Below are 23,045 nucleotides of genomic sequence, written 5' to 3'. Positions count from 1 at the left end.
ACAATTATCTGATTCCAGTACTTATGTTTTTCAAGTAATAAGCAAGATGGAGGTGACAGAAGTTTTAAAAATAACTGTAGTAATTGCCAATGTATACAGGCTTCAATCTAGATCAGCCCCATTTCTGGTCTGATTCGACTAATGGGGGCACCAACGTTTTTCTCCATACAGTTGCCTCAATCTTAGCCCAATCTAGATCACACCCAGAATTTCGAGCTCCATAAATCGTCTTTGGAAGTATTTTTTGTTGGTAGCACTGCACAAGTGGGAGAACTGAGAATCTCCAAAATTGTTTGTCCAGAAGCCGTAATTGGCCAGAAGTGGCTTTAAACCTCAGCACCACCATCCTCATTTCAGTGACCTACAATCCTATCCCCCTCTGCCTTTCCTACTTGACTAACTTTGCTTCCTATCTACTCTCAGGCTCATCAATTCTACATGGCTCCTAGGATTCAAACACCTGATCCAGGCATCTACCCATTGCAAAGGTCGCACATTTGACCTCACCTATGACATTTAGTGCTCTCCTTAAACAACTAGCACCCTCTTCTGGTCTGACCATTTCATTATCACTTTCCAAGTCTCCTCTCAATCTTTCTGATATTTAAAATCTAGAGGGCCCGCCTCTCCAACCTTATTTGCTTGCATTTTTTCCAACATTGAATGACTTTTCTTTTCTTAGCTCTCCTCACTGACTTTAACGAAGAGGCGTACTCCCCTCATCCTCTTTTTTCCTTTGCCTACTGTTTAACCTCTGCCTTTGACTCTCTTAATGCCCTAAAATTCAGGAGAACTAAATCCTCCAGAGTCCCCCATACCAAAAGTTCTCTGAAGCTTCACCACATCAAAAGAGAAGGCCACAAATTAAGAGATAAATGGAGCATACCCCAATACATTTATTTATGTATTCAGTTTAAAAGCAAACCTCACCTAATTTTCCATGAACAACACAAATATCAAGAACATGTAGAAAAAGGAAATATACAAAATATATAAATAACTCCATAAATATGTTTTCAAATAAGAAAATTACTATACAGATGTATATATACACATTTCTCATCGGATTACTTAATCATCAAGGAAACCTTTTCCCAAAAAGTAGTCCAGATCATGTAAAATCGAGCAATGGAGATAATCAGTCTTGTGTCCATTTCATGAGCCTAGCACCAAGATTCAATTGTTTCTAAGTGGTTCATATTAGTAACTGAACACTCTTTTCCTAATGATTAATAAGCGACAATCTACATATAGATGTTTAATGTTTCAATACAATTCATATTTTTACACAAACGACAGCATTGTGCAAGACCAATCAGTTTTTCACTAGGGTGCCTCACTTCTAAAGTTGCCAATTATTTAAGGGAAATAACAAAAAAATCTTGATGACTTGTTGAAACAGACATTTTTCAATATAATTAAGACCAATTTTGTTGTCTTGTCCATGCTAGATCATTCAACAAAAATTATACTTTCAGGAAAAAACGTTTTTATGCTTCCAGAATTACAAACACTGTAATAGCTTTGCCAAACTTTTCAACATTCTCAAAGTACTCCCATCTGATCATCAGGCATGTCCTATCAGGATGATATAGTGTTATTATTGTCTCAAGATTATTTCTAGCCTTTTTTTCTTACGATTTCCTTTTTATGTGCAAGAATTGATCAGTAACCTTTCTCTTCTAACTAGCAGTTCAAAGTTTGGTTTCATGTTTGCTTTGTATACATTCATTGAATTATTGTATTAATTAATTAATATTATTAATTAGAAAACAGATGTTTTGGTGGTGCTGTTGCGCATGAGGGAAGATGGCTTCGTAGCTCTTGAGCTCCTGTGACCTGGTGCCTGCAGCGGCAGCATTCGTGCTCCTGTCTAACATCGGAGGAGTGGGCACCTTCAGATTGTGTAACCCGCGGAACTGTGAGGCGATTTACGGCCCCTGCACTCACCTAACTATCATTTCTGGCTCATGTGGGGCTTGTGGAGACGGTTGCGGGGTCTGTGACAAAGATGGGGGCCACAATGGAATTGCAGCTGTGATAAGGCTCTCCCAGCCCTTGGGGTGCGTGTCTGGGCTGGGGCGCCGGCTTGCGTGCGGGCCCCTGCTGCCTCCCACTGCTTCACGAGAGCGACCAGAGACTCGCTAAGTCCTCCCGCTACCTACACTGGAGGGGTAAGGGCCTCCCTGCATGACACTGTGTAGCCGGGGAAGAGAGGACTACATCTGCTGGCGGACTGGGGGCCGGCGCAGGCTGGGAGTTGCATGCGCTGGGAGAATGAACCCGCTCCTCTACTGCGCTTTAACGGAGCACTGCAATACTCCCGGTATCTGCACCGGGGTGTAGGATAGAATGAAAAGAATGGGATGTAACTTCAAGAAAAAGGCATCTCTATTTGCCCTATGAGAAGCATGGTGCGTATATACTGCAAGCAGTACCCTGCTTCAGTTATGCACCTTATGAATTCAGGTTACTGGGTTTCCGCTGCCTTGCTGGTCTCTGCTAGGCCTACCTGGTTGCCCTATGGTCCCAGAGCGGAGCCCTAATAGGGAGTGAGGCGCCCATATTAATTTTTACACCAGCCATCACAGAGAGCTGCGTCTGTCTAAAATGTGCTTGCTCTGGGGCTGCTACGGGGTAGAAGAGGCTCTGGCTCCTGGTGCCAAGTGTTCCCTGGCACTGTTGCATTACATGTTGGAGGGAGGCCCCAGCCTCCACCACCACTTGGACCCTATCCCTGCCTGCTGATCATTGAAGAAGGCGCCACTCATCTGTACCTTGCTGCTCACTGCTTCCTGGTATTGCAGCTACTAGAGGGTGGAACTCTTCTGTTGCAGTGACCACCAGAGTACATCAGAGGCTGAAATAACCTAGGGGGGCAGTGGGGTTGGAAAAAATCAGCGCTCAATTAATATGTTTACCAAAGCTACTCCGAAAGCTTTGGCTGCTGCCGAGTGATGCTGTGCCTGCAAGTGATTCTCGGACCCAAGTGAGCCTACTGAGGTGCAACGTATGATGGCCTATATGCAGGAGGGTTTAACCGCCGTTCACAGTAAACTGGATGATATTACCATGACGATCCGATCCATCAAAGAGAAACTAAAAAACAGATTTGCGGCTTGCAGAGGTGGAAAACAGAGTGGGGATGGTGGAAAATGATGTCATTTGGTTGAAGACCGATGTAGCTTCCCTGACTACGAAGGTCCAGGGTGTTACCAAGAAAAATTATGAATTGGAGTCCAGGTGAAGACGCAAAAATATTCTGATAATTGGGGTCCTGGAGAATAATCTTGATGGCAATAGGGAGGATTTTGTAGAACATACCATCCTTTCAATCCCAGACAAGTCTAATCTGTTGCCGCAGTTCATGGTGAACCACGCTCACCGATCATTAGCGCCCAAGCTTAAACCTGGAGTGCCGCCTGTTCAACTATCACGACAGAGATGCAATCCTCTGAGCCGCTCGAGAAAAAGGAGAGTTGCTCTTAGGCTCCAGCAGGATACATATATACACAGACATTTCTGTGGCAGTGCAGCAGGAGAGGAAGACTTTCTTGGCAGTGAATAAAAGACTCAGGGAATTGAGCATGAAATACGCAATGCTATATCCTGCTAAGCTCTGTATAGAATGTAGCTGCAAAACATACTTTTTCACAATCCCTTGAGAGGCCATGAAGTTTGTGGATCAACACTCTACCGTGACATGAAGCCGCCTCCACTATCCTTGGTCCTGGCCATGACTTTGTTCAGCCACTTGCACCTCTAAGTTCTGTGAATTGTACATCACTGGCTCCTGGAAGCCACTACTCGAAATGTGGCCACACTCTGAGAATGCTGGGGTTGCTATACCCCTTTCCTTGTTGTTGTTGTAAGAAGCAGGATAAACGTGTGTTTGCTACCGTGTTTTTCAATCACTGCTGCTAGGCCTAGGTCAATGACTGTGTGCCAACTCCCCCATGCAATATTGAAAAGTTTGGTTGGTTGTTTGTTTTGGGGGTGCTAACTTTCTGATTGGGGGGAGGATGAGGGTAGGTGTGGGGGACTTACAATGTGGTTACAAATGGCACTTGGTGAAAGCAGGGCCATTCTGCTGCAATACAGCCGATGAAAATGTAATGACCTGCGATGTGCCCCCCTGCGGACGAGTTATGGCATTGTGATAATGCTTATACTGGGGATGGTGGGTGAACTAACATTTAGGAGCTGGAATATGCAGGGACTTGGGAACCCATTTAAGCGTCAGAAGCTCCTGCTTTATGTGGAATGCCACAAAGTTAAATTATTATTCTTACAGGAGACCCATGCGTTGTCTGCAGGCTAAAAAGGGTGTTTCTAGGTGTTAGGGCAAGAACCAGTTTTATAACACATATTCAGGGAGTAATGATATTTCTCCATAATTCACGGCCTTTTGCAGGTAAGCGGGTTCACACCGATCCATTGGGGTGATACATTTTGGTTTATCGAGTGTTGGCAGTACGGTAAGTGCTATTGCAAACTGTGTATGGCCCCAATGTGGATGAGCCGGCGTTTTATGTTGAGCTCGCTGATATGCCATCTCTCTATCCTTTGGTGCCCATATTGTGGGGGGGGGGAGAGTTTAACACTATCTTAGATGATGTGCACAAGGATAGGTCTAGCCAGTCTCGATGGATGCTGTCTAAGGCTGCGTTCGAAATACGAACGAGAATGGTGGATTTGTGTTTGGTGGGGTCTCAATCCTGAAGATAGCATTTACTCATAATACTCTACGGTGCACAGCTCATTTTCCTGTATAGACCACTGACTCATCTCTGATGTGCTGCTAGGTGGGGTTGTCACGAGTATACTGCCTAGGACATACTCTGATCTCTCCCGTTCTGGTCTCCATTCGCCTGGATGGGCTCTTTGAGGTTCACGCTAACTGGCAATTTAAATCTCAAGCGCTGATGGATGTGGCCTTTAAGAACAACCCCACCAAGCATGTAACTCTTTACTTTGAGACAAATGTGGGGTCGGTCTCCTAGACGGGCACGTTATGGGAGGCTTTTAAGGCTTATATCCAGAGTATAGTGATGGCCATGGAGTGCGGGGTCCTAAAGTCCATCCAGAAAGACACCCATAACAGTGAAGAAAACCTCAGTTCTTTGGAAAGGCGGCAATCGGATACCCCTACCCCTCTCGTGCTACACTATCGCAAGTTAGGGAAGCACTGGACAACTTTTGACACAAGAGAGCTGAAGTTTCTTAGTGCTCCGGTGGCAGCAAGACGATATGGAGAGGGCGCTCACTCGCTTGGTTAGGCAAGCAGAGGTTGTTGTATCCTGATGGTCAGGAATGATACTGATGCATACACTATCAGAAGTTAACGACGTGCTTGCAGCATTTTATTCACTGTTGTACTCCAATAAGGACACACGCTCTGATGACATTGATAGGTTTCTAGAAGGGCTCCCCCTTACATGCTTGTTGGCTGAGGTTAGTGCTCAGTTGGATCTTCCCATCTCTCGGGAGGAGATTGCTCTATCTATTAACACCCTACCTGCTGGGAAGGCTCTGGGCCCGGACTGCCTTACGGACACATTTTATAAACACTTCAAGTCAGCCCTGGTGCCTTATCTTCATGGTGTCTGGGTGGAAGCTCTTGACTCTCATACTACCCAATACTATGAGAGAGGCAGTAATTAAAGTGTTAATAAACTCCAACGTCAAGATCTTTGCAAAAAATGTAGCCACCCGACTATCACCTTATATGCCGCATATTATACATCCGGACCAGTCAGGTTTTATAACAGGCCGTTCTACGGCACTCAACCTATGCCGTCTTTATAATTCTGGCCCAGATTGACCCGAGTGTTGAAGATGTGACAGCCATGCTTGATATACAAATAGTCTTGGACTCAGTGGCATGGTGTTTTATTTACCTGTACTGGAAAAATTTGACTTTGGCCATGGTTTTGTCTTGTATGTGCGATTGCTCTATTCTTCACCAGTTGCTAAGGGTTAGCACTAATGGTCACAATTCATATATCTAGGGGTACTTGTCAGGTGTACCCCGTCACCTCTCTTATTTGCAATAGCCATTGAATCCCTGGCAGGACCTTATTAGGCATAGACACAGGCATAGGGACATTCGGATAGCTGGCAAAATTATATCTTCATACACAGATGATGCCATTGTATATGTGAGGGATCCCCAGACCCGTTTGCACCCCACCATGCATGATGTTGTCGCCTTTGGAGAACTTTCTGGACTTCAAGAGATCTGTAGTAAATTTGAGCTTTTCCCTCTCACTGAGGCCACGGCTAAGCCCCGAGATCTGCTTGGTTTTACATTGGCACAGACTGCGGTGCAGTATTTGGGGGTCACGGTAGCTAGACACTGAAATGCACTATACGTTTATAACTATGCCAAATACCTAGTGTGACTTTCTCCTAAACGTCGGACCTCGGCACGTCTGCCATTGAACATTGAGGGTAACGTCACCCTACCTAAAATTACAATCCTCCCCAAGATCCTTTACTTTTTTCAAAACATACCCCTGTAGCCAGTCAAAACATTTTTTAAAGAGCTAGCAGCTACTGTCAACTCGGGCACAGTGCACCTCAAATGGGATACTCTGGTCATACCTTATGCGCACAGAGTGTTTGCTGCGCCCGATTTTCAAGTGTACTGGTTGGCAGCGCAAGCACAATATGCAGCTTTCTAGTTCGCATGGGATGCTGTGATACCACATGTTAGGCTCGAAAGGCGTTCAGCGAGCGGGCGAGACATTAGGTCTTTGGTAGTGCCCCCAGGGTTGTTTGATCCTTGCCCCTTTGACCCAGTGAGCGTCACTTCACTGGCCTGGTGCAAAATATGGAAGCTGGTGGGAGACGCACATTCCTACCACAGCGACTTTCCGTTGTGGACCTGTGACTCAACATTTCCCAGAGTGGATAAAGTCAATGAGCGGTGTTGGATTCAGAATGGGTTTCAAATGTTGGGGGACATGTTTCTGAGTGGGAATTGTATCTCAGCTGCTGACCTCCGTGCACTCACACTGTATAGATCCTCCCATTGGCTGCAATATATTGGTGTTCGCAAGGATATCCGGGGCCGATGGGAAAGTTTCCCGGTGGAGCCTGCGAAGGACACCTTACTTGGGTGTATTACAGGGGACTATGGATCCTGGGGCACGGTTTCTTCACTGTACAAGCTGATACAAGGCTGAATATTGATGCCCCTGGGAACATTACAATCTAAGTGGGCAATAGATATGAATGTTGAGATTACGGATGACACCTGGAGGGACATGTGCTCGCAGACCGAGAGGTCTCCTTTAACTCCCGATTTCACCTGATACAATTCAAAGTCCTACACAGATTCCATTAAACACCAGTGAGGCTGAAGATTTTTCCCAGGTGATATGGGTTGTTGTCCCAAGTGCAGAGGGGTGGGGGGTGGGCGGATACTTTCACATGGTGTGGAGCTGCCCCAAACTAGACGATTACTGGAGGGTTGTGTAGACCATTCTCACTGAAATTACGGATGTCAAGTTGGATGCTACCCCCATGCAATGTTTATGTCATGTTGTTGAGGACCAGAGGGTGAAGGAGCGAACGTTCGTGAATCTATGTTTGTTGCTCGCTATGCGGTCTGTTATTACATTGGTCAAAGCCCACCATACCATCGGCTAGCCAATGGCTGAAGGCTTTTGCTTGGGCCAGTGACACAGAGGAAGACTGGATTACCATGCAGGCAGTGGTGAGCCACCCAAAAGACATTTGAATACCCTTTAAGGCGTATCTGATGCACGCAAGTGACGGTACTCCGCCAAATTGACTGCAACCACCGAGTCCTCTTGCTGGGTTATCATTGCATGTGTCACTGTAGTTCCCACCTCACGTATGTCTGCTTCTACTCTACATGTTCTCTGGAGTTCCCTCTGAATCATTACCTGTGAAGCTTTATACCTATATGTTCGATATTGGTTTGTATGTTTTACCCTGCAAACACATTTTGTAATGCTCTGTGCCAAGTGCTTTAATCAAGAAAGTAAAAAGGAACAGATGTTTTTTGTTCTTCAAAAGTAAAAAAATATATTTTGTCCAACATAACCACTTACTAAATTAAACTCTTTGCAGAATAATTTTTCAATGTGGGTGTTTCTCATGATACCATATGTATTTTCTGATGCTTATTGAGATTGCCCTTTAAAGTGAACCATTTATTACACTCTGTACATTGATAGGGCCTCTCTCCTGTATGAGTTCTTTGGTGTTGGATAAGATGGTGACTTAGAAGAAAACTCTTTCTGCATTCCATGCAATGATATGGCCGCTCGCCATCTCTTGAATGGGTTAGATGGTGTCTAGAAAGTTTCTGCTTTGTTTTGAAACACTTCTCACATTCAGCACATGCATATGGCCTTTCAGTGGTCTGTGCTTGTGGCTTACGTGCAAGAACATTTATATGCAACTGACTCCTCTCAAAATTATTTCTTTTATCATATCTCAGAAGGTTTGAGCTTCCTGGTAGGCATTTTGAATGTTCTGGGAGCATGTAAGCTTCATCCCACTGAGTATTGTTGTCTTCTTCTCGTTGCTGATCACTTCCTGTCCACAAATTATTTTCCGAGTGTGTCCCCTTTTCATGGTGCTTGAGAACCCCCACTCTAGCTTTGTCAAGAAAATCTTTGCAGGCTGTTGACTGATTGGCTTTTCTTATCTGGATACTGCATTCTTGAACATCCACTGGAATAAAAAGAAAATAACATGAAATTAAGTTTAATAAATGTACAGAACAGGTATTTTTGGTCGCTGCAGAGTGCTATAAGAAGCTCTGCAGGGGACCTGAGTTCAATCATCATGTCCACAGAGATCTTTGGTGGGTCGAGAAGCTTGGCTTGGGGAGTAAGATGCATGCCAAAAGGTTCCAGAGAATTGCATTTGGCAATCACTGTGACAGCATGGGTGGGGATGGGGAGCAGGAATTCTACTTAGCTGGGAGATTAAGTGGAGTTTTGAGAGATCTGAGGTGAGCAACCATGTCCATGGTACAGGAAAGGGAGACAGAATACACAGTAATGTATAGTGAAGCAGGGTAGCTAGCTGTGTGTGTGATTGGAGACCGAGCACCCCCAGGAAACCAATTTCTAACAATGTTAATATCATTTCAATGCCACTGCTCTAAAACTAGGGAAGCAGCACCCCACTCAGATGTTGGCTACCCTGTTGTCAAGTACTAAGGTGATCAGGCCTAAGGAGTGGCAAAAAAGTCTCGGAGGATTCACATATATAGAGCACGGAGTTGCAGGTGGGGGAGTAACAGGAGGCAGAATTAATGTAAATGTGAATACAGAAAGGGAAAGCAAGGCAATACTAGAGAAAGCACCCTAAAATGGAGTTCAATGTCCTGATTCAGGGCCCCTTTGCTATGTTGTTTTGGGTGCACTGTGTAGCCCACATGCCTACCAGTGCAGGAGATGCCATCCCCCTTCATGATAGATTGGAGTGATGTGGTGAGACTTAATGTCCCCTTTATTCTGTCAGACGTAACACTTTCCATGCTTCTCCTGAAGAGGCTGGTGGTGGTCGATACCTTTTGACATTTATTTCATATGCAACAATGTGTACTGCCTTTTCAGCTGTCATAATGCAATTAGGAGGACGATATACTCAAACTGGCTTCTGTGACGAATCGGAGGACAGCGTCCCTTCAACCTTAGGGGGGAGACCTTTCCCATGGGGTCAGGGTGGTGCGTCACAGTGCAATAGTCCCCCTGGGCGTGGTGCACCAAGGGAGGATCACAAGGGGAAGGAAACCCCATATGGGATTGGGGACGACCATTCTCCGAGAACGCGGTATGCTTCTTCTTCAATAAACCCGCCCGCTTCTCCAAAGCCAAATCCTCCTTCCGCCTCTCTAGACAGAGCCAATGTGTTATGTTGTCAAGTCGGTCAACTGAATATACTTGACAGGACTAAAACACCAGAGAACACAAAGTATGTTACATATGGTTCTAATACAAGTTGTAAGGAAGGCACAAGTGACCACAGTTTAAGGGTGTTTACTGAACTTCAAAAAGGGTATGATAAACACCTATCTAATCCTAAATCTATAGATGGGAGCAAGCTACAACCATCAGATAATAATAACTCAGACCTATTGGTGTATTGCCAAAATAAAAGGGCCTATACTAAAAAGAAACTATTGCGGGTCCTTACCTCTAAATACACATAGTGTAGGGAACAATGTCATGAAAAGAAAGAAGTGTTCAAAATGATATGTCAGGATGTTCAGGTCGTTGGCATCACGGGACAAGGCAGTTCACTCAAGTGTAGCACACTCTTTGGCTTCCTCAGCATGAGGACACCATTCAATTACCAGCATCAGGGCCTTCTGTGCCCAAATCTCTTCGCTTATCAAAGTCTCTTGATTCAGATGGCCTGATGTACAAAAAAACCCCAAAAGTTATTTTCCTCTCACAAGGACTCAATTCGGATGATTCACGCTTCACCTTGGATCCGCCTCAACCATGCTCAGATCCAATTTATACAATGATTGTTACTTTGGATCCCCCTCATATCCCCCTTTTCAATGTTCAGAGAATATTCTTTCTCGGGTGACTCACGGTTCACCCCGGAAACCCCCTCAGCCAGGCTCAGATCCTTCTTTATACAATTAGTCTCCCTCAGCCGGTCTCGGACCAATTTCAGTTTGTATCAACTTTTGAAGACTTTCATATGTGCACAGGGTTTAGCTTGACCCATTGCAGGACCACGTCGATCTCACAGTTCCTTTTTCACATTTGCCAAACAGTTGGATACCTAACAGACACCTTCGAATGAGCACCCACATTGCACTGGACCACTCTATTTACGGTATCTTTCTTGGCTTCAAAAATGCAGTCACTTCTCTATTATTCAATTATATCTGTGTCACTCGTCACATACGATTCACACACTGTTCTCTTTAGATTTCTCCTTACAATTTTGCTGCTTGCAACCTTGGTACTAACACAGGCCGGTCTGGTATCAATCTCCCAGACTCACCGGCTGTGTTGACTTTACTGTCGCTGCTTTGTTGTAGGAACCAAGGCCAGTACCATAGCGGCAAACGCTCCTCCCCACCTTGGGTATAGACACAGGAGAGCCCAGTCTACCTCCGACACACAATGCAGGTTTCTTCAGCTTTAATTCCAGGTCTTAGGCTTCTTATTTTCCAAGGCTCCCGAAAGTAACAGTCTGAAAAGGTCAAGGGCACTTCCCTTCTTGCAACCCACTCCGCTCTCGCTGTCTCTCTCCTCGTATTAAGCTGCCATTTTGGAACTACTGCTTCCTTGTGTGTTTTGCCTTGCTCAGAGCGTGCTTTCGTGCTCCACCTTTTATCCGTGTGGGGAAGTGTGATGGAAGTCTGGGGTGTGTAATGATCAGTAATTGCCTGACATTCCCTGACCATTGTATTGCGACATGTCAGGTATACGGCTCTGGTGTAAGTCCGTTTTTGCTCACAGTGAGCTGTCCGTGAGAAAGTGTTCATGTCGGGAAAGGGGGTGGGGGTTTCAGTATCCTACCTGGTATGATGGGGAAAAGGTGTTACAGGCAAGGGGATACTGCATCCCGCCATTCGATGACCCACTTCCACTCCCAGAAGACCCCTCATCCAGGTGATCCTCCCGCACTGGTCCAGCCCCAGGAATTGGATTCAAAAGCAATGGCCGTGTCCTGGACACCTGGATGACGGATCCCCGGGGACTAGCGGGTGAGACACCTTCAGTATGTGATTGGCCCAAAGCAATACAACAATACAACAATCCAGCACAGAAGTTTAAAGGCAGCTCAGCAGAGATGCTAAGAAGGAACAAGTTACTTACCTGTAACTGTTATTCTCCAGCATGGGTCTGGCATGGATTCACATGTCATGAATATTCCCCGTCGTCAGGCTGGGAGTCCTCGGTAAAGAAAAAACCAGTATCAGTTTCGTTTCTGATCTGTCTTTCGTAGTAGTAACCAATCACTGGTCTCTGCGTCATACTGACCACAGCCAATGACTGCCCTCTACCTAAGCACCGCCTCTGGCAGCCATCTTCAGATTTGGTAGCACGTGAAGTGGCAGTATGACCAAGTGAAGAGCCGCAGAGGGGTAGGCGGGAGGGTTCGCATGTGAATCCATGCCAGACCCATGCTGGAGAACAACAGTTACAGGTAAGTAACTTGTTCCTTCTCCAGCATGGGGTCTGGCATGGATTCACATGCTCATGAATAAAGAATACATAGCAGTACACACATGCACAACCACGGGAGGTGGCAAAGGCTCAACATTAAGCATCCATCAAACTCAACATTAAGCATCTTACCTCCTCACCAGGCTCACCTCAGGCGAACAGGATGCGCAGCACTGCTTGGCCGACCCTGGACTCCTCCCTGGAATCCCGATCGACGCAGTAGAACTTCGTGAAGGTGTGCGTCGACCTCCACGTAGCAGCCCTACATATGTCCAGCAGGGGCACACCAGAAAGGAACGCCGTGGTAGCTGGAATCGCTCTGGTGGAATGGGCTCTCAGACGGCCAGGCAGCGGTCGGTTTGCCAACCGGTGACAGTACATGATACAGCCGGAGAGCCATCTGGAAATGGAAGCCTTCGAGAGAGCCTTCCCCTGATTGACAGGTCCAAAGTTCACAAAGCGTTGTGACGTCTTCCGAAAACACTTTGTGCGGTCCACGTAGAACTTCAGCGCTCTAGCCACATCCAGCGTGTGCAAAGTCCTCTCAGCCGGCGACGAAGGCGACGGGAAGAACACAGGCAACACCAAGGGTTCGTTGAGATGGAAGTCCGACGGTACCTTGGGCATGAAGGAGGGGTGCGTCCTGAGCACTACCCTCGTGTCGTGAAAAGTCAAGTACGGGGCCTTGCAGGAAAGGGCCTGGATCTCTCCCACCCGTCGTGCGGAGGTGATGGCCACAAGAAACGCTGTTTTCCACGACAGAAACTTCAACGGGGCCGAGTGCAGAGGCTCGAACGGAGGTCCCATGAGCTTGGTCAGCACCACGTTGAGCTCCCACGCCGGGGCCGGAGCCTTCACCGGCGGGAACGATCTGAACAGTCCCTTCATGAACTCTTTCACCAGACGATGAGACCACAAGGACGTCCGCCCCGTGGTTCTGGTGTATCGGGAGATCGCAGCAAGATGAATCTTGATGGACGCGTGTGCCAGTCCAACTTTGGCCAGCGTCAGCAGGTACGGCAGTACCTGGGGAGCCGTAATCCGTAGAGGGTTAATCTTCTGTGCGTGGCACCAGACAGAGAACCTCTTCCATTTGTGTCCGTAGCATTTAAGAGTCGAGGACGCCCTGGCCTTTGTAAGAACCTCTCTGCAGTCGGCCGGTATGTCGTATCCTCCAAACTCTAGCGCTGCAGGAGCCAGGCCTGCAAGTTCAGCGATTTCGGATCGTGGTGGAGGATGGCGCCTCCTTCCCTGGAGAGTAGATCCGCGTCCACCGGCAGCTTGATTGGCGGGGACGTTGACAAGTCCAGAAGGTCCGGGAACCATATCTGCCTCGGCCACGCAGGTGCGACGAGGATCATCCTGCACCGTGACCTCTTGAGCTGGTTGACGAGCCGGATTAGCAGTGGCAAAGGAGGGAACGCGTAGAGGAACAGGCCCTCCCAGGGGAACGAGAAAGCATCCATGCTCCTCGCCTGGGGAAACCTGCTGGCGAACCTCCGGCACTTGGAGTTCGTCGCCGTCGCGAACAGGTCGATCTGGGGTGTGCCCCACCGTCAGAAGAGGCGATCCACTAGATCCTGCCGTAGTTCCCACTCGTGGCACGAGCGCAGCTCCCTGCTGAGTGAGTCGGCGATGGTGTTTTTTATCCCTGCCAGATGAAACGGCACCAGAAACATCCTTTGGGCGACGGCCCAATGCCACAGGTCCTGCGCCTCCTTGGACAGTGCTGGGGACCTGGTTCCGCCCTGTTTCCTGATGTAAAACATGGTGGTGGTGTTGTCGGTGAAGATCCTCACCACCTTGCCCTTGAGGGACGGAAGGAAGGACCTGGGCCCAGAACACTGCACGGAGCTCCAGGACGTTGATATGGAGGGACTTCTCCGTCGGGAGCCAAAGGCCTCTCGCGTGCAGATTTTCGGTGTGCGCTCCCCACCCTTCCAGGGAGGCATCCGTGGTCACTGTCTCCTGGTGGTCTGGTGTCTGGAAGTCCATGCCCGCCGTCAGATGCGCGCGGGTGCCCCACCACCGGACCGCTCGGCGGAAACTCTCGTCGAGTGTGATCCTCTCCTCGAAGCCGCCTGTCGTTTGGATCCAGCGCGCGTCCAGGAACTCCTGCAACGGGCGCATCCGGAGCCTGCACATGGGAATAAGGTAGATGCAAGAAGACATCATTCCGAGGAGGGACTTGATGGACCTCACCTTGGCCGCGTCGGAAGCCAACATCCGCTGTACCTTGCCCAGGATGGACCTGGTCCTTTCCTCCGAAGGGGAGGCCAGAAGGGACACTGTGTCGAGCTTCGCTCCCAGAAACAGTGCGTTTTGCGTGGGTACCAGGTGGGACTTGGCGTAGTTCACGGAGAATCCCAGGTCCGTGAGAAGTTGGACGGCCCTTGCCGTGTGCTCCACGGCGAGCTCCCTCGTCTTGGCTCGGATGAGCCAGTCGTCCAGGTAGGGGTAGACGTGGATCCCCTCGCGGCGCAGCTGCGCCGCCACCGGTGCAAGGCACTTGGTGAATACCCTGGGTGCCGACCGTAGTCCGAAGGGGAGGGCTTTGAACTGGTAGTGACGCCCTTGGACCACAAACCTGAGGAATTTTTGGTGCCCCTTTAGGATGGGAATATGGAAGTAGGCATCCTCCAAATCCAACGACGACAGGAAGTCTCCTTCCTCCAGCTGACCCAGGACGTGCTGGAGGGTGACCATCCGGAACTTCTGCGCCTTGATGAATTTGTTCAGACGTCGCAGGTCTAGGATGGGGCGCCATCCTCCCATCTTCTTCTTCACGAGGAAGTATCTCGAGTAAACTCCGGAGCCCCGAAGCCTCTTTGGGACGAGTTCGATGGCGCCCTTCCTGAGCATCGCCCTTACCTCCAGGAGAAGCTGAGGGACGTGAAGCTCTTTCCTGGCCACGGGGGGGGACGCGCGGGCACCTTCTTTGAAACTCGAGCGCGTGGCCCCGGGCTAAGGCGTCCAGCACCCAACGGTCGGTGGAGATGGACTCCCACACGCTGACGAAGCTCGCCAGCCGGCCTCCCACCGGGGTGCATCGGTGGGGGCCCGACCCCACGGTCGGTTCAATCCTGTTTCGATGAGGCTTTGCCGCCTTGACCTCCTTGGCGACGACGGCGGGGTCCGCCGGACTTGCCTCGTCCTCTGTAGGCTTCCTGAGACGACGAGCGGGCCCCTTGATGGTAGGTGGAGAAACCGCCGCCGGAACCTTTGGAGGCGCCCTGGCCTCCGCTGCTCCGAAAGGGCGTCCGTCGTTGCTGCAGAACCCCAAGGGCCTGGGCCGTCTCAGTGTCCGCTTTAATGGCCTGAAGGGAATCGTCCACTGTTTTCCCAAACAGGTTGTTCCCATCGGACTTTGGTCTGTACGTCTTGACGGAAGTCCGTAGCCTTGAGCCATCCACGCCGCCTAAGGCACAAGCCGTTGCCCAACTGGCGAAACCCAGTGTCGGCGATGTCCGTCGCAATAGTGATGGCGTGGTCCGACGCCACCTCACCTTCCTGTAGGATCTCCAGGGCATCCGCCCTCTTGTCGTCCGGTAGGAAGTCCAGCAGGGGAGCCAGTTTGTACCATAGCTCCCTGTCGTAGCGGGCCACGATAGCCAAGGCGTTGGCCGCTTTAATCGTCGTCGCTGCAGACGAGATGACCCTGCGTCCCATAGTGTCCAATTTCTTTCCCTCGCCGTCCGGTGGGGAAGTCGATGTGGAGGCCGCACCCCCCCCCGCTTTCTTCCTGGCCGCCGCGGAGACGACGGAGTCCGGGGTAAGCTGCGCCCGGAGGCACAGGGGGGCCACGTCCGGGACCCGGTACTTCTTCTCGTACCTGTCTCTTCTAGCTGGCGTAGTGGAAGGGTTCTTGAGGAGGGCGAGGCCCTCATCCCAAATGTCGTCCAGTAGAGGCACCGCGAGGACCGTCTTCCTCTTGGCCTCGCGCAGTTGATAAAGGAATCCTTCCTTTTTCTTCTCCTCAGGGCAGAGTTGGAAAAGCTCGGATGCCCTGGCGATCATGGAGTGGAACGAACCAATCTCGTCGGGCGGAGAAGCCCTGGTGGGAGGTGACGACGGTAGATCCTCGTCGTATACCTCGTCGTCCGTACCCGTCGCTGCCGTGTCAGTCCCCGTATCATCCCCTTGGGTGGACGGGGAGGAGGGCTGGATGGTGCGCGACGGCTGAAAAGGAGGTGGAGGGTGAATCCTTCTTTTCTTGGGCGGGGGAATGCCAGAAGGTCCCGGTTCAGGCTCCCCCGACGGGAGAGGTTTCTCCGTCGGCAACGGTAGTCTCGTCCTTATCTCTGAGCATAAGGACTGTATAGCCAACAAAATGGCCGCCGAGTTGTCCTGCGGCGCTGGCAGAGGGGAATCCGACGGGCGATCAGGGGCCCCGTCGGCACCCTCGACGATGTCGTCGTCACCTGCTTCGGGATCCATCCCGACGGGCCGGTCTTCTTCCACGCCAAGGCCGTGGCTTAAGACCTCGATCAGCTCTTCCTCCGAGGTTGAAGCCGAATCTACGACGACGCCCTGCCCCCCCTTCTTCTTCCCCGCCGGGGATTTCACGGGGGTCCTATCGATGGGCACAAAAGAGGACTCCCTCCGAGGTGGCAGGGAGACTCTGAGCCCCGAGGTCGCCAGCACTGGTGTAGCCTCCACAGGCTGAGCCAGGGTCGCCGCGACAGTATCGATAGAGGGCTTGGCCGGATGGATTAAGGCCTTCACCACCTTAGGTGCGCTCACCGCCTTATCCTTGAGGGGGGGACACTGCCTCGCTCCCCGTCCGATGGGGCCTTCGAGCTCGACCGGGGCCTCTCAAGGAGCTTTGCCGGGTGCTCGCCCTTCCTCTTACCCGACCCAGAGCGTTGGCTCTTGGTTGATGGTGCCGGGGAGGGTGCGCCCTGCCTGGCGCCCTTAGAGCCCGACCGTTCGGCGCTCCCGGTGCCAGCGGACTCGCGGTGCTTGGCCTTGTGTTGGACCCCCGTCGCCGGGGCGTCCTCAAAGGTCTTAGAAGACCGCTCGGATTTCTTCCTCTTCTTCTCGCCTGACGGGCTCTTCCCTTCCAGCCAGTTGGCGAGACGTTGATGGCGGTCCTTCATGGTCCGCTCCGACATATTGCCGCAAAACGCACAGTCCTTCTCCACGTGCGTCTTGTCCTCATGTAAGCAGTAGAGACAAATGGAGTGCTCGTCCTCCTTAAAGACATTCTGCAGCTGGCATCCAGGGCAGACCCTGAACAGCTTTCCGGGCGTCGAGCTTCCCTTCTCCTGGGCCATGTCTGGGCCTGAGAAGCTTCTGGAGTCCTCCAAAGCGTAGCTCGACGAAATCTTCACCCTTGAGGGGCGCAGACGAATCCGACACGGGTCCCCGTTGATCGGATAGAGAGTCGGTGGAGCTTGAGGCTCTTTTGACCGAAAAAATGAAGTTTTTGAGCAAAAAACGTGAAAAATAGCACTAACGCTCGAGAGCAATAGCACGAGGATCCCAACACATGAACGTGCGGTAAAAATCTGAAGATGGCTGCCAGAGGCGGTGCTTAGGTAGAGGGCAGTCATTGGCTGTGGTCAATATGACGCAGAGACCAGTGATTGGTTACTACTACGAAAGACAGATCAGAAACGAAACTGATACTGGTTTTTTCTTTACCGAGGATTCCCAGCCTGACGACGGGGAATATTCATGAGCATGTGAATCCATGCCAGACCCCATGCTGGAGAAATAGCTGTCTCCCGAGGAGAAAATGCAGAAGCTGTGCATCAGGCGAGCAGATGAGAGCTGAAAGGTAAGCCATGAACAGAGGAGAAGGAGTACCAGAATGTGGTCCAGGATGGAAGGGCTACTCAGGCTGCTGCCATGTTGAACCTCTGGGCATCCCAGGACCTGGCAAAGCACCTGAGAGAGAGGACGCATATCTGGGAAGAGTCAGACGTCTGCAGAGCCGCTGCAGACCCCACCGATTACCCAACCACTACTGAAGCCTCGAGAATGGTTGCAGCTGCTCGGGAAAGACTCGTACTTACACAGAAGAGACAAACAGGCACGTGGGTTACCCGAGATATGCTAGAGGTCTGGGGAAGCACAGGGGTGAAAACAGAACCTGTAATGAGAGCGTCTGGGACACTGAGAAGAGATTGCAAGTCTGGGACCTGCACCCATATGGAAGTCATAGTATAAGAGGGTTTGGGAGCCAGAGAACAACCAACATAGAGAAAGAGGAATTGTATGTTTGGCAGGAGAGTGAACCAAGCTGGTACAACGCTATATTGAGATTCTGGGATCTGCACCCATACGAGAGACAAAAGCATAAAGTAATGAAGAATAAGAGGGTCTGGGTCCTCGTGAGAAAAAGAGACATTCGATGAGAGGACAGTTACTTGGCAGGAGTGTAAACCAAGCGATTCAGAATACTGCTAGTCTGGAACCTGCACCCACATGAGAGTTTGAGAATAAGTTGGTCAAGAACCCTGAAAGTGAAAAGGACTAATTAGAAGGAATCCTACGCTTGGCAGGTAAGTGTGCCAAGTTGGTGGGATAAATAACTGTGAATCTGTCATGCTTCAGGCATGGAAACATTGGAACCAGTGGTGACTCACTTAACATAGCCGTTAGCAGTCTATCTTAACGGTCTATGCCTTTTCCAATATGGCCGCTGTCAATAAATAGGTCCTTTCCTCTAACGCTGGCGCGTTGTATCGTCTTTGATTCACTCGCCGACAGTTTCAGAGTTACCCTGTGAATTTGCCTTTTGTGTTTCCTTCCTTGTTTTCTTCTACCTTCTCTAGGTCTTCTCCGTGTTCTAGCTACTCACCCTCCTCAGATTTATTTCTATAAGGTACGTTTGGTGTTATACGATCCTTTTCTTTTTTCACATCCTGGTCTGCTCTTAATCCTCCTTGGTGCTAGCTCCGTTCCTTTTTTGCTCTCTGTCTCTCTTGCCTAACTACTTTTCCCCTCGCTTTGCATTATTAGTATCCTTCGCTCATTCGGATTCTATCCGAACTCTTAAGCTCTCTCTGCTTCGCTCTCTAAAATACGAGCGTTTTCCGTTTCCTGTAGTCCTTCTTACTCCGCCTCCTTGTGATTCTACATCTACGATTTATCTTACCTTTCGCCGCTATCTTGCAGATACACTTTCCCGTCTTCCTTTCTTGGACCGCCTTCCTTGCGGCTCAACCTTACTTACCTTGCTTATCCTTATTTACCTTGCTTCTGCTCTATTGATTACTCTCGTGCCAGTGCTCCGGCTGCTGCCTCCTTCTGTTAGTCTTTTCCGTTTGATGTACTGCAAAATCCCGACTACACCCGGTTCACTTTCAAGAACCCTTCCTCTTCCGAATCGCAGAGTTGTGGTCAGCACCCATTGACCGTATCCATCATATCCTCCAGAAAGGAAAGACTGAGCCTGCTGTATTCGCCTTCTGCCTTTCAAAGTTACACCTTGAAGTCATCCTTCAGAATTACTCTACTGAAAGACTCAGCGGTTGCCCTCCTTGTACCAAGACTTGAATACCTGGGTTTTTCTGCTACGGCTTTTTCCCTGATTTAGGGGCTTGGTCCTTGGCCTTCCCCCTGACTCAGGTTTTACTCCTGGTCAAGGTGGCAGCTGAGGGGGCTCGCCCTTACCTACACCATAAAAAGGAAAGGAAGGAAAGACCTACCAAGTTGTCAAGACTGAAGAAGAAGGCAGAAAGACAGGAGAGTTCCTGGGAAGACACAGGTGAGGAGGAGTGGGGTGAAGATTTGTCCAGCCTTGACAGAATCTGAGAAGCATTTGCTTGTAAATTACCCATTGATATGTACCTAAGAAGATACACGGCTCAGGGGCCCAAAAGGAAGGAAAGCAGAACAAGAAGGAATATAGGGGAAAGAAGCACAACCCTAGCCTTGGAGTGTTACATTTGTGAACATTGTTTATTTAATTAGTTTTGATTACCCAAGAGACTAGGGACTTTTCTGTTGGCTGGAACTACAATGAACATTTTACTTTGGGAAGAGATCATCTTCGCACAGTTTATTTAAGTTATTAGTGTTAGGGACAGAAGTAGGCTTTTGAAACACGACACTGACAGACCTTTTAGTTTTGAACATCCAGACAATTTCACTCGTTTTATTTGAGGTAGGGAAACTCCTCTTAATTTGGACAGAGGCATTTTGTTCAACCTTTTCTTGATCAATAAAGGTTTCTGCCAAAAAATATGCCACCATTGCGTCCTAGCCTTACTTCTGCACCCTTACACTAGGGGTTGTGTTTTAAGTCCTGTTCACAATGGCATGACCTTTGTTAGCCACTCTTCTGCCTTTCTAGGTGGGGCAGGGTCTTCTTCCTTTGTGCATCTTCGGAGGTTTTCCTCTGAAAAGCCTGGGAAGGGTGACCAATGTGCATCCGCTGGCACAAGAGGGGAGGGCCCATTTCTGCCCCAAATCTACATTACTCTAGACCTATGGCTGTTGCTGGGAAACAGGGGAGTTACTAGGTCTGGAAAAGACCCGGGGCTAAACTGATGTTGGAACTGTTGGGACTGGGGGCTAGCTAGTCTTTTGGCTGTAGCTCCTGAGATTCAATCAGGGGCTACAACCAAATGATCAGGGGCTATAGCCCCCTTACCCCCCCCCCTAGCAACGCCCCTGCTGGGAAAATTCTGAAAGGCTGGCAGTCGATTATTGGGCAGCCACCTCCAAGTTTGAATGTTGCAAAGTCCCTTATTGAAGGGCTGGGTTAAGCCTAGCCTATGTCTGGATGGATGTAAGGAGCATAGCTAAACCTAAGAAACAAGTCGACCACTGGAACTGGAAGAGATCCAAAGTGGAAAATGGCTGATGGACGCCGGAGGACTGCTGCATGAACCAGCATTGGCACCTCCAACACCATCACATTTCGGACCTCAAGCTTCTGCTCAACAAGTAAGACCTTTGCATGGCGCCTGCCTCCTTTTGACTGGTGTGCTTAAGCAGTCTGCTGTCCTGCTCAACCTGCATCACCATTCCCAGGCCGAAGGAGCTTGCAACTTTTCAATTCGTCTTCAACATCTGGTACCAGCACTGCTTCGCTACAAGGACTTCTATCCAGCTTGGGTGCTGGAATCTTTATGGGCATCCTCTTTGCTCTGCTGCAACGCTGGAACCCTGCTGTGCTGACCTTCCCAGAAGAGGAGCCTGCCAGTAACCCAAAGTCCAACTGCTGAGGACTTGCTGACCCTGTCCAGGGTCAATATAAGACCTGCATCTGTCCAGTCGTCTATGAGGGTGCCTGCTATATCAAGGGACCGATCCATGACCAATCAATGGTGTATCCACCCCAGTCCGTGGTCTCTTGCGGAGCCATAAAAGAAACGGCAGTGAACGGCCTGATGCTGCAAATCGACAAACCAGCACAACTACAATGAAGGTTGAGGCAATTCTTGATCCACTGGCGGTGTTCCTAACTTTGTGGGGCTCCAGGTGTCACCCCAATCCCCACTGAGGTTTCGATTGGGCGCACAGTCTTGCTTACCTTAGTGATATCCGGGACAGACGCAGGTCGGTGGTGGCCGAGCCAGCATTTCTGGGTTTAGCCTTCTTGGACCCGACCGTAGGAGCGGTAGCTGCTTTCTACAACATCTACATTTTGACCACTACGTTTGGCTCTCAACTCGCCGCTTCTTTGTCCTGAATTCCCTATCATGGTGGCTTTTCCTAGTGCTATTCACTTGTGACTCAAAAGAGCCATTTGGACCCCCTAAAGACACTGTGAGACTTTTCCTAGTCAAGGAATGTACTTCATAAGCTAGCTACACTGTGTTTTGAACAACCTTATAAAGGTATACCTATGTATTTGATTTTCGAACAACTTTTCACTACTTTAGTAATTACAGTATATGTGTGATATCTGTGCGCACTTTTAAAGTGTTGAGCAAACCATAGTTGGTTGCCAGACTGACACATATATGTATAGAGCTATTTTTACTTACCTTTAATTGAATAAAGTGTGACTTAGTGTAAAAGTGCAATAAGTTAGATTATTTTTGTATTTGCCGGTCTGGTGTCTCATTTATTATCTTTGCAAATGTCAACCCTACTGATCTACAGTGCCTCCTTCATCCTTATTTCAGCCTGACTGCTAGGCCATGCTACCATCAAAAGAGTGGTTAGGTTAAACTCTGATTGAGACAACCCTGCTGCCCCAGGTTTGGTTCTCTAATTCCGTCGTCAGGTAGAGACTTTGAAAAACCCTCTAAACAAATGGAAATGCTAGAGTTGGAAGACCCAGGTGTTGGTCACCAACCAGGAAGAAATTATGGTGCGTCGGGATAAGATGGACAACCCAATCAACCAAAGGCATTGTGGAAGGCAGGTAGTTTGCAAAGAAGCAGAAGATGATAGTGTAATAGGAATGCTGGAGGAATCAGCCTGCTTTCATGTCATCCCACGAGGCCGTTGCAGAGGATAAAATGGCCGCCGCCATTGTTACCGTGGTAACCAGTAAACAAATTCAGCCCAAGCGACCTGATTTGCCGCTACATCTCCGCAGGCCCTCCCCATCTGCTTTAAATGGAGGGGAGGCGCGCCGGGAGCAAAGACGCAGAGAGAAGGCCCAGCTCCCTCTCTGCAGCTCTCAGTGCAAGACAGCGTTACCCGCACTCCACAGCAAGGTAAGGCTCTTGCCTCAGGCCTGGCCAACTTCCCCTCAGAAAAGCATGCCACTGCTGTAGATTCATCTTGAACCCCCGCACCATGGCGGGTAAGAAACACGCTACTCCGCTCGCGTACCTATCTGACCCCTCCCCTCTCCTACTAACCAATCCCTTTCTACCAAAACATACGGTTAGGAGCAAGAAGCACTCACTCCTCCTACCTCCCCCAGGGTCAGGCATGCTCCAAACC

At 49.5% G+C, this 23,045-nt stretch overlaps 1 protein-coding gene across 1 annotated transcript in view; it reads right to left on the bottom strand.

The window, feature by feature from the left end:
- Positions 1-864: 864 nt before the first annotated feature.
- The window catches only part of LOC138526456 (zinc finger protein 684-like), a 235,324-nt gene continuing 213,143 nt past the window's right edge, over positions 865-23,045 (bottom strand). Inside the window, exon 8 of the mRNA XM_069637228.1 lies at positions 865-8,712. Coding sequence (XP_069493329.1) covers positions 8,129-8,712 — 584 coding nt within the window. The 3' untranslated portion in view covers positions 865-8,128. The remainder of the gene's footprint in view (positions 8,713-23,045) is intronic.

Source organism: Ambystoma mexicanum, chromosome 7p (assembly GCF_040938575.1).
Source record: "Ambystoma mexicanum isolate Mex_15411 chromosome 7p, UKY_AmexF1_1, whole genome shotgun sequence".
In the NCBI taxonomy this organism is placed as follows: Eukaryota; Metazoa; Chordata; class Amphibia; order Caudata; family Ambystomatidae; genus Ambystoma; species Ambystoma mexicanum.
The sequence above is the reverse complement of the archived record's forward strand: the minus strand, read 5'-3'. Positions and strand labels throughout refer to the sequence as shown.